At 42.7% G+C, this 12,454-nt stretch overlaps 1 protein-coding gene across 2 annotated transcripts in view; it reads right to left on the reverse strand.

Annotated features, from left to right (window-relative positions):
• LOC147442659 (transcription coactivator) overlaps positions 1-11,542 on the reverse strand; it is a 35,597-nt gene extending 24,055 nt beyond the window's left edge. For both annotated transcript variants that reach the window (XM_086528765.1, XM_086528766.1), the window contains exons 1-5: positions 11,341-11,542; positions 11,086-11,178; positions 10,892-10,996; positions 7,650-7,751; positions 6,339-6,423 (exon numbers count right to left, since the gene is read on the reverse strand). In XM_086528765.1, coding sequence (XP_086384891.1) covers positions 6,339-6,423; positions 7,650-7,751; positions 10,892-10,996; positions 11,086-11,178; positions 11,341-11,448 — 493 coding nt within the window. In that variant the 5' untranslated portion in view covers positions 11,449-11,542. The remainder of the gene's footprint in view (positions 1-6,338; positions 6,424-7,649; positions 7,752-10,891; positions 10,997-11,085; positions 11,179-11,340) is intronic.
• Between the last annotated feature and the right edge of the window lie 912 nt (positions 11,543-12,454).

Raw genomic sequence — 12,454 nt, forward strand, 5'->3', positions numbered from 1 at the left:
TGATGACAATGACGATGTCGATGACGACAATAGTGTCAACGATGACGGCGTCAAGGCTGAAAACTGAAAACGTTGGGTTGTCTGCTGAAAACTGAAAACGCCGGGCCTTCTTCTTCTTGAGAAAACGCTAGGGCTACTATTGAGGTGCTGCCTGATTGCTGGGTGCCTGCCTCCTTGTGTCCCCGCTTCTTCTCTTCTACTGAGTGCCCAATGGGTTTCTTTTATAGATCTTTAGCAATTTGCCCTACCTACTTTTCCAACAAACTTACAAAAAGAATTCCAAAAGTCGCTTTTAATCAAATGACTTATAAAAGGTGGTTCGCGTGGTAAAATGTCTGCACGATGAAATGATTGTTCTTGTGCAAGAGAGGGTATGCAAGTGTGATTGGCCTGGACATGCACGTCCTACTAGAGGCTCACAAAGGTGGCAGGCTCAGTCCTAAGCTAAGACTCATGCTAGACTATGGCAGAAGCGTGTCCACGTGGCGCAAGTGAAGTGCGCACGTGACATCCCCCCTGTTACAAGTGAGGCACAGCTGTCGAACTTCTTTTTGTACTTCTGATGCTGACTGATGAATGCTTCTGATGTCGTGGATGCACAAACCAATGCAGATTCCTTTGAAACCAAGGTCTGATGGTAGTACGGGTGCTGTGGGTACTGTTGGCGATGCACATCGTGTAAGGGTCACTGTCCAACCTTACTACGATTGCCGAATATCAGCCTGGGCTCTATACCAGATAGTGCTGACTCTGCCTGCCGTAGCAAGAGCTGTTCCCGAAACACTGAATGTGGTGAAAGCATTACCGGTGCTGATGGACTTAGGTGTGGTTCCGGAGTCCTTTCCAAAGGTTCAATGATGAGGGAAATGGATGCACGCTACATGCGAATGCGAATGCAGAAGAGGTTAGGGATCTTGTCTACAACTCCTTTCATATCCGCATACAAAGCTAGGAGATCTTGGTACTCAAGATCTAGGTTCTCGTGTATCCGATGTCAATCTTCTTTCAAAGACATGGCAATGAAGATAGAATCTGGTAAATCCATGGTCGGGACTCAAAGATTCTTCAAGGAAAAAATTCTGGGAGAGATTCCTTGGGTTCTTGGGCTCGATGGTTCTTCTTGGTTCTTGAGGTTCTTCTTTAGGTTCTTGATGGTTCTTCCCTTGAGTTCGCAAAGCCGAAGAATAAGGATTTTGCTCGGATCTAGTACTCCGTACACAAACACAAGGGACACTTTACTTCACTTGAAAGAACTGAACTGAGCTAAAAGAAAGAGAGACGACGAGGAAGAGAAAAGCGACGACACAGGGATGTCGGGTTCCCAACCCTCAAGGGCCCCCTTGCTCTGTTGCTAGAGCAAGTACTTTCTTTACTCTTGCACAATGCTGCTACAATGACTAAATGCTAAGATGTTGATGCTAATGGGTACTGACACTACTGATGTTGGGTACTGGGTACTAAGGTACTGAAGAGGTACTGAGGTTCTATGTCGAAGACGATGATGTCGACGACGGGTACTGTGGGTTCTATGTCGAAGACGGGGAGGTCGATGACGAGATCTATGTCGAAGATGATGAAGTCGACGACGAGGTACTAAGGGTCTTTGTCGATGACGATGAAGTCGACGACAGTACTCTGTCGAAGACGGTGAAGTCGACGATGGTTCTGTGTCGAAGACGATGAAGTCGACGACGGTTCTATGTCGAAGATGGTGATGTCGACGACGGGGTCTATGTCGAAGACAATGATGTCGACGACTAGTTCTACTGGTCTATGTCGACGACGACGACGACGATGGTGACTGTGACAATGACGATGATGGTGTCGTCGTCAAGTCCGGGACTGCGATGATGATGACGAAGGTGTCGTCGTCAAGATAGGGATCTGCGATGACGATGACGATGACGATGACGAAGGTGTCCTCGTCAAAATAGGGATTGCGATGACTGACGATGTCAATTACAACAATGGTGTCGACGATGACGGCGTCAAGGCTGAAAGTTGAAAACGTTGGGTTGTCTGTTGAAAACTGAAAACACCGGGCCTTCTTCTTCTTGAGAAAACGCTAGGGCTACTGTTGAGGTGTTGCCTGACTGTTGGGTGTCTGCCTTCTTGTGTCCCTGCTTCTTCTCTTCTACTGAGTGCCCAATGGGTTTCTTTTGTAGATCTTTAGCAATTTGCCCTACCTACTTTTCCAACAAACTTACAAAAAGAATTCCAAAAGTCACTTTTAATAAAATGACTTATAAAAGGTGGTTCGCGCGGTAAAATGCCTGCATGATGAAATGACTATTCTTGTGCAAGAGAGGGTATGCAAGTGTGATTGGCTTGGACATGCACGTCCTGCTAGAGGCTCACAAAGGTGCCAAGCTCAATCCTAAGCTAAGACTCGTGCTAGACTATGGCAGAAGCGTGTCCACGTGGCGCAAGTGAAGTGCGCACGTGACAATAGAGAGAGCTAGAGAGAGAGAGAGAGAGAGAGAGAGTAGATAGAGGGAGCTTGAGACAGAGTAGATGCTAGATAGCAGAGGCTCCAAGAAGCTTCAAGCTTGAGCCATGAAACTTGTTGCACCTTGCAAGCAAGGGAGCTTGATGCTTAAAGGGCCAAGGCCCAAGTGAGCTAAGAGCTTGAGGCAATGAAATGAGGCTTGAGCATTGCAATTTGGAGGTCCTCCTGTCACAAACTGCTAACGTGTAAAGTCATTAAAGAACGAAGCCAACTTGCAGATCTCGGCTCAGAGGCCTAAAGTTTAAACCCTAGAAGCAGTAGTAGCAGAAGATGAAGCAAGACCAACACACACACACACACACAAAAGATACGCAGCCAACTGATGACGTGCTAGACTTGGACGGATTTTCGGATTTTGCACTGACATGCTGACGTGGCATATATGTACGGATTTTTGCGTTTTACGCTAACTGCTGACGTGGCAAAGCTGTACGGGTTTCTACTTTTGCGCTGGCAGCTTTTGGCATCTGTTTTTGGGCCAATTGCTTTTGAGTTTAAAAGCTTTTCATGTAACTTCTTTTTATGACCAAGGGCCTTTAAATATGTGCAGAGGGCTGATTCTTTGACACGCTTCAATACGAAGGTGCAGAGGTACTGAGTTCAAGCAATATAGAGAAATACCGAAAGGGGCATCAAGATTTGGGGCCAATGCTCTCTTGGGGTGGAATCCCGCCACTCCCCGTCTCGTGTCGTGCGTCTCTTTTAGTTCAATTGTTATTGAAAGTGCTTAAAGTTGTTCAGTCTGTTCTTTTCCGTTTTCACATGGTGACCGTACCGTGATATTGGTATCACAGCTTCAAGCATGTGCTTTTCTAAAAGCATACCAATCCTATCGAAGAGCAGACAGAGCAAGATGGCGCTTCCAAGTTTCACAGGGAGTTTTATTTGAAGTATCTTCGTGTCCCGACCCCGAACTTATTAGCCTCTCCCACCCTTACTCCATTGTGCATCGGGTGCGCTCCGTCTTCATCGATTTGTTTTACAGGGCATAAGCAATAAAGATCACTTACAAGAGAGGGATCCAAGGAAAAAAAATCAAGCCGTTGTTTTTCTCAGAAGAAGTGCCATACAAAGGTTGATGTCTATAGCTACCAAGCCGCACACTCCAAGGACTTGGCAAGCTTTCACGAAAAACTTTGCCCGAAGTTATATGTCTTCTAACAGTTTCTTTCAGAGTGCAACTTCTGGCAGAGTGGGTTATCCTGAAATGCTTGCCACGAAAACCCTAGCAGATTACAACTTGCAGTCTTTAGACATCTCTCAACAGGTGTCTCTCGCTGATAACCTTGGAGGTTCAGTGAGATTGCTATGTCTTGGGACTACCATCACCGCCACAGAGACACTGTCTATCCAAGAGCTGATGGACCATGCTGCAATCGGCTACGACCTTATGGAAGGAACCTTACCCTAATTTTTGGTACAGGTTTCAGGATGAAAAGTCGGCCGACTTTTTGAGCTCGACTAATGTCGAGATTGCTTTTTAAGTTTGAATTTTGTCTGAGAATTTGTTTGAGAACTTGTTTGGTGATCCTATTTGGAATCTGTTTGAAATGGATATTATTTGTTTTAAACCTGTCTTGGTGCCGGTTTGAATTGTTTTACTGTAGTCTTAATACTGGTTTCAATGATTGGTGATTTTACTCCCGGGTGGAGTACTGAGAAATAATGTTTGAGAATGCTTGTTCATACTCATGGCTGGGACCCTTGTTATTTGCGGGGGGAGTATTGAATGTTTGAAAAGTGTTGTTTTTACTCATGGCCCAGACCGTTGTGGTTATTTATGGGGGGATAATTGTTGTTGTTACTCATAGCCCAGACCTGTATGGTTATTTACAGGAGGAGTATTAAGAAGTTTGAGCAATGGTTACTCTTAGCACCTCCAAACGATGCAAGCTGCGGTTTGGGGGCGTTCGGTTGTAAAAGCCCTTTATATCTCCCGGCCCATACCTTTTTAGGTTATGCGGGAGAAGTAATGAGGGAGTTGTTCAATATCTCCCGGCCCGGACCTTGTTAGGTTATGCGAGAGGAGTGTTCATCGGTGGCTTTATGTTTCTATGTCTTGTAACATACATATGTGAGCATTCGTGTTGCATTGTGATGTGACAACCACTGAATATTCCTATTGGATGAGATACTTCTGGGAAACCAATGACCCAAGATATCAAGAGTTCCGATCTGGAATGAGACTCCTTATTGGATGAGATTCTTCTAAGAAACCAACGACCCAAGAAATCAAGAGCTCCGATTTGGAATGAGAAAACTGATTGTCCCTCGAATGACCCTCGGAAATTTTAAGCTAACTTGAGTTGTTTTGCAGATATGTTGTAATCGCGGACGATTACTTTCTTTCAAGAAGGGGCAATGTCACAAACTACTGACGTATAAAGTCACTGAAGAATGGAGCCAACCTGCAAATCCCGGATCAGAGGTCTAAAGTTTAAACCCTAGAGACAGCAGCAGAAGATAAAGCAAGACCAACATACACACAAAAGATACTCAACCACCTGATGAAGTGGCAAACTTGTACGGATTTTCGGATTTTACGTTGACATGCTAACGTGGCAGATCTATACAAATTTCTGCGTTTTACCATGACTGCTGACGTGGCAGAGCTGTACGGATTTCTGCTTTTGTGCTGACAACTTTTGGGCATCTGTTTTTGGGCCAAATGCTTTTGAGTTTGAAAGCTTTTCGTGTAATTGCTTTTTATGGCCAAAGGCCTTTAAATATGTGCAGAGGGCTCATTCGCTGACACGCTTCAGTAGAAAGGTGCAGAGGGTGGAGTACCAACATTGTATTGAGTTCAAGCAATATAAAGAAATACCGAAAGGAGTGCTCTCTTGGGGTGGAATTCCGCAACTCCCCGTCTTGTGTTGTGCATCTCTTTCAATTCCGCAAACACTATATACCGGGGGTTGTAGTTGTGGTATGCCTACGAGAGGGTAGTTGTCATGGTCTAAGAGCTAGGCAACCTCAACATAGTGAGGCCTTCCATGGATATTTGAAGTCATAACTTATTCAACATGATAGATCTCATCATTGTAGACATGCATTGAAACATAAAGATCCTGATTGTGAGTACAAGATTTGTTTAATGACCGCATGCGAGAGCGCAAAGAGGCTTTCTTGCGACTCTGCCACCCAAAGCCTTTCTTCACCATGGTTCATGGTACGCCTAGATGGCACTACCGTCCACCAGTGTGGCTTTTTCCTCCTTCCATTTTGTGACTTAGCCCTCATTGTACATATTTTGTTTACTCACCGAGAGAGTCTCCCCATGTTTTTGATGTAGCCCTCTCTAGTAGTGGTGGTTTGTAGCCCTATGGGTAGTTTTATTAACTAATGGAAGGATCTTTTTCTCGGAAAAAAAAAAGACAGATCTTTGTTATCAAGAAGATTAAATTATGTGAAAACAAAAGCAATCCCTCAAAATTTGATACAAGGTAATTTGAGAATCTCCACAGATTTTTGGGGTGCTTGGCAATTTTTTGTATTTAAAAAATTCAATTTACCCACAATTTTGGCATGGTGTTCGGAAAAAGTTTCCTTTTCCATGAAAAAACATACTGACATCTTGCAAAGTTTAAGAAGTGTCCAACAATAATCTGCTGAAGTTCTAACACAAAAGAGACTTAACTACACCAGCTCACAAAAAATTCAAATAAAACAGGATAGCCATGTGAAGGTGAAAGAAGTTATCTTCTTAAAGGCCCAAAAACAAGAAAGATTGGAAGAATCTCTAAAGCAGTGCTGATATACAGTTAGGATTTCATCCATAGAAAAGCATTTACTGGCATGTAACATGCATACAATTATTTATGCAGATTACCTTCAAACTTATAGCAGACCAAATGAGTAATTCTATGGGCAACCAATGGTTTTGAAAATTGTGCACCCATCATGTATACCATTCTCTGAAAAATAAAGCAGCTATAGTTTAGATTGCAAACAAGTCAAGCTTGATATTAAGCTTCACAAACAGGTGAAAGCAACTAGTATCTGTATAAATTTAAATTATGACCAGCACCACGAGCTTAAACCCTCGGTAATCCTTTTTCACGGCCTACCTATATGATCCAGCTGTTCTTTTCTCTTTGCACAAACATGTATTTTCTTAACCATGAAATAAAAGAGTTGGTATTTCTGGCTTAGAGTTAATGCTTAAGGCATCATGACTAATTAGCTTTGCCATGACGTGAGAAGTAGATTTTTGGAATAACACGTGGCTTATGTGCTCTAGGCTCAGCCCAAGTTTTGAAAGGCAGGATTACTGTGCTTCACAGCTTTCTAGAAATCTAACGAACATGGCCACATTTTTACCTGTTTCCATTTTCTTGTCTTAGTTTTACCATTAGATTAGAATCAGAAGTTACCTCAAAGGCACAAACCTGGTAGGATACAAAGACAATATAAAAGGCGTGTCCTTGGGTTGACTCTTTTTTTCAATCTCGTTATGAGGCCTGTCCTTTTCCTTTAAGGCAAACAATTGGTTGCATTACTAACAGACAGAAGTATACGTCCCCCAAAAGTTCATCCATAAAGACTATGCACCTTTTGGCTGAAACCTTTCAGCATGAGAGAGGGGAGTTTCCAAATTCTGATGAGGCTATGCTTCACTCTCTCTCATTCATAAACTTATCTAGAAAAAGGAATTCGATCCCCTTTTGAAGGATAAGAAATGGATTGTATTCATCTCTGAATTTGTTGACACATTAAATTATTGATCACTCTGTTCTAAAATAATTGGCATGACAAAATGATTGCAAACAATTTTTCTGAAAAAAGACTGGTATATGGCATCCTACCTAACCCTTGTTCAATAAGTTCCCCTCCTTATGCTAAGTCTTGGCAAAAACATGCCTTTAGCTTCAATAAATATAATTATTTTGATTCATAAGCTATACTAGCTAGCTGTCAATGAAACCTAAGAGATATAAGTTGGCCAAAAAAAAAAAAAAAATGGTAAGCAGAAATGAGTCTCTATGTTCTGATAGCAGCCATACAAAGCGCCATTATTCATTCAAAATAGACACAATATAAAATAAATTGAGCACCGGTTGAGCTAAAGTTTGTATTCTATGTAGAGGCCATCTGATTAATGCATGACTATTCTTTATATTTCTGTTAGAAAATACCATACCATAACATTCCGCCTCGCCGATCCTTGATATCCAGTCAAGCATACAACTAGATTCTTGGTGCCAGGAATACCTTGAGAATCACGTAATGGTCTATATACAACCTGTAAAAGTCCCAACAACTCTCTCTCTCTCTCTCTCTCTCTCTCTCTCTCTCTCTCTCTCTCTCTCTCTCTCTCTCTCTCTCTCTCTCTCTCTCTCTCTCTCTCTCTCTCTCTCTCTCTCTCTCTCTCTCTCTCTCTCTCTCTCTCTCTCTCTATATATATATATATATATATATTTATTTATTTATTTATTTATTTATTTATTTATTTATATATGATCGCTCGGATGATTCGGGCTAAGGCCTCAATGCCGCATGAGATTATCCGAGCCAAGCTAGCCGCCCCCCCCCCCCCCCCCCCCCCCCCCCCCCCCTCTCGTCGGTTGAGGCATTGACTAGATCAATATCCTTTATCAACAGTTTATGGGATCTCCCCAAGGACAGATATGCTCGGCTTGCCCTGGAGTCACCTCGACAACTAGGACTACAAGGAGATAGGGGATCTACTCAAAAGAATCAAAGATCTTTCGAGCCACGACTCTGCTAAGAGACAATGCCTTGCAGTGGTGGATGTCTATAGATACCAAGCCGCGCACTCCAAGGAATTAGCACGCTTTCAAGAAAAAATTTACCCAAAGTTACATGACAACTTCCTTCGAAGTGCAGTTTTTGGCAGAGTGGGGTATCTTGAAAATGCTTCCTACGGAAACCCTGACATATTACAGCTTCAAATTCCTAGACATCTATCTTCACGTCTCTCTTCAAGTTGATAACCTTAAAGGCCCAATGTGATCGCTATATCATTGGACTACCATTGCCACTACGGAAATGTAGTCTGTCCAAGCCAGTTTTGACTATTCAAGAGCTTATGGACCATGCTACTGTCAGCTATAATCTTATGGAAAGAACCTAACCCTAACTTTGGTGCAAGTCCCCGGATGGAAATCCAGTCATCTTTTCAAGCTCGATTGATCGAGATACACCAAAAAATTGACCGGTATCAAGCTACTTATCACTATCACTTTTGTGTTTTCTCAAAGTCAAGTTATGTGATCTTTTACATGCTTATCCAGAGCTTTCTTTCACTAATGCGATTTGTCACAATAGTGACAATACAATACTCTACAATTTCACATATAGAGGTTCAGCTTCTAAATGATTCAAACCTTTAATTTTCTTGGTTTTGCTCACCAATGCACATGCCCTTGATTCCAAGTTGGGCAATCTTGTCCATTCGAGCAAGGCCTTGCACACGTTGCACGGCTACTCCTTAAGCTATTGCACTTCCACAAGGAACATATGTGTGTCTATTTCTAAATCTCGCTCGCTCTTGAAGCCATCAAAATCTAATGGCATGCCTTTTGGCCAAAGAAGCCACACAGCTACAACAAATTATGGAGTAAGCATGCCTTTTTGGCCAAAGAAGACATACATATTACAACTGCAACAAATTATGGCTACTTGGTTGTTTGTGATCATATAGAGCACAGAAAATTTGACTATTGTGCACACGTAGGTTCCACTCGCTCTTGACATTGGTTAGCACACCGTGATGTGCTCACATTGCTCATGCTTGAGCTCTCATTCGAGATAGAGCTTATAGTGTCCACTATAATTTTCTTCGCAATTAGGTTGCTCCTATGATGTTGTCACATGTACATAGCTCTATATGTCATGTGGACATGCTTCATTGACTTCTAGAGCCAATTTTCCAATTTTGGAACCATCTTGCATGAATGGTTTGTACACGCGTTTTGACAGTTGTTACTACACTACAGTGGGCATTTGGCATAACATGCAAATAGTTTTAGGTTAGAGAAATCCAACGAGCCATTCCCCGCGTTGATCAAATTCCCGGGTGAACAAATGTGTAACAGTTTCACCCCGAAACAAACCCCCTCGTCAAACTTATTGATAAATCATTTTTATGATTTATTTGTAAGAATTTGACAAAGATTTTGCCCTACCTATCCCTTAATTGATTTATAACCATCAAATTTGGCCTATAAAGGGAGCACTTGGCCTAGCGTTTGAGATCAGTGAAGGAAGCGCAGCAAAAGTTCCAAATCAACCCTAGCATTTCCTGTTCCAGATCAGCCCAGGCATTTTGGTAGAGATCAGCTAGCCTTTTCATATTCAGCCCTATCACCACCTCTCCCCTGCAGATCACCCCTAGCGTTTCCAGTTTTCAGCCCTTCCCTCGCCAGATTGGCACGAATCTACACTCGCTAGCCATCTTCATTGTGGTTCAATACTTTGGCAGCCCATCGAGCCTCTCCTCGGCCATTTCCTCGCCGCCATCGAGTACTCCCATTGCTATCCATCATCGACATCATCAAGATCATCGAGATCTGCGTTTTTAGCCCTTCATTCATTCCTCTCACATCGAGAGCGCAATTTAGCCCTAGATCTACCCCTTGGTGGCCATCCGCAATCTTACATTGAAAAGGATCCAAAGGTGCATCAAATCAAACCGGGAGGTGCCTCATCTTGAGGAGTTACCACAGTGACATTCGTCATTCGAGTCAATAGAGATTTCACTTGAGGTATTGCATGTTTGTACATTCCATTTTTACAATCTAAAGCAAATACCACATTGGCAACTGTGTGGGGCCCTTGAGAGGGTTGGTTGAGACCCCATTGGGTGTCATTCTCCTCTTCTCTCCCTCTCCATCTCCCTCTACACATCTCTACCTCTCTCTCATTCCCTCTCTTCAAGGAAAGTAAAAGGAACCATCATTCATGCTAAAGCGATCACTAACGCAAGGAAAAGAAATATAAGATTTGTGCAAGTGTAAAACCTAGATCTTCAACATTTCAATTCCGTTGCACCTGACATTGATGCTTAATGTTCTTGTTAGGATTTCCAACCCGTACTTTTACCACTTTAACATGTTTCTCATTTGTCATTTGTTGAAGGGCCCATTGCAAAGAACAAGTTGGTTGTTTTTGGCTAGTCTAACAAGCCATAATTGGAATATTTCAAAGCAGTTCCTATGTCAGCATTTTTTTCTTTTCACATTCAAGGCTCTTAGCTAGCCAAAGCCATCTCAAAGTTGAGCACCTATTTGCGATCCCTCTCTCATCATTGTTTCCAAATGGTTGCCTATGTGTCCTCCCTGTAGAGAATCTATGCAGCCTTCTGTTGAGCTAACTAATGAACAAACCCAGTTATAAACATGAAGACGGTATACAACTTACGTGATTTACGTCTGCAATAACACCATGTTCCAAGCAATCAGAAACCCAAATCTCTGAGCAAAGACACTTGCCATCTTTTCTGGTTGCTGCACACACTGGATCATCCTGCTTGGAAATTGAAAAAGTTCAAAAAAAGCAGTTGGCAAAATAGCTATAAGACGCAAGATATGATAGCAATAAAATGCGCTACTTACCCATAGAAAAGTTCGTGGCACAATAACATGGGTACAGGATCCATTGTATTCACCCACATTAACACCCCCATGCTGTTCGAGGGCTTCTTCGAGCTGAATGCGGTCAAGTATGTATTAATACGTGTGTGTGTGTGTGTGTGTGTGTGTGTGTGTGTGTGTGTGCGCGCGCGCGCGGGGCGGGGATGGGGTGGAGAGAGAGAGAGAGAGAGAGAGAGAGAGAGAGAGAGAGAGAGAGAGAGAGAGAGAGGGGGGTACCTGAGATTGGGTGGATGGGTCGAACCCAGAAAGTAAGAAGAAGACGCCTGCAAAGAGGGGAGGGGGAGGCGAATCCTGGCTTCCGCTGTTGGTCACTACACCCAGCATTTCTCTCTTCTTTGACGACACGTCTCACAGCTTGAGCTTCAAGGCTCACTGCCATTCAAATTTTTGAGCGGGCAAGCCCCCATGAGAATCGGAGTTGGAGAGCGTGGGTTCGAAACGTGTAAAAGAGCATGAAGCCTCACATTTCTAGTCTTACGCTTATTATGGGCAGGCTCCCAGCCTCGTTTCACACACATGCCTGCCCAATCTCAAACAAAATAAGGAATAAATGTTTATGCATTCAGCAAAAAGTGTGCACCTTATTGATTGTGCCTACCCAATCCCCACCCAACGTTAGGCAAGGGAGGTTGGATGTCCACCCTCTTTTTCGACCTAACCGAATGGTTGGTTGCCACCTCGAGTCGGCACCAGCATGCCCAAGGCTGGGCAAGCGGTGTGTAGCCAACCTTAGTATTGTTTATATAAAGGTAGATTGGCCTCTCTCTCTCTCTCTCTCTCTCTCTCTCTCTCTCTCTCTCTCTCTCTCTCTCGTGTGTGTGTGGGTGTGTAAGAAGAGGAAACAACACAAGTGTGGTAGATTGGTTATAGAGTTCCCTTTAAAGTATCGGGTCTTGGGTTGAAGTCTTGTTGGATAGATCTTTGGGTCTCTTGGGATTGTTCCTACAATGCTAATATTTCTCCTCGTCTCATTTGTGTGTTGGAGTATTAATCTATATACTTTATTCACAACCTGAACATACAATTCAGAAAGAGAATTGACAAAGGTAAATAAAAATGTGTACATACATTTTTTTAATAAATATATGTACAATCGAAATAAAATATTGATGTTTTAATTACATTTAAGAAGAAAAAAATAAAGCAGCAGCAATAGATGTTTCTTGCTTAGTCTGATCGAACAACATTTGAATCCCAAGATAAAACAAGCCGGAATCTTTACATGCAACCATCATGCAAACAAAAAAATCATTAGCATTTTTGTTTAGTCATGAAATGCAAGTATAAGACGGACCCGCTAGTTGTCATCCATGTCCCTCTTATCCATACA

Source organism: Adiantum capillus-veneris, chromosome 14 (genome assembly GCF_014529385.1).
Source record: "Adiantum capillus-veneris isolate H3 chromosome 14, ASM1452938v2, whole genome shotgun sequence".
In the NCBI taxonomy this organism is placed as follows: domain Eukaryota; kingdom Viridiplantae; phylum Streptophyta; class Polypodiopsida; order Polypodiales; family Pteridaceae; genus Adiantum; species Adiantum capillus-veneris.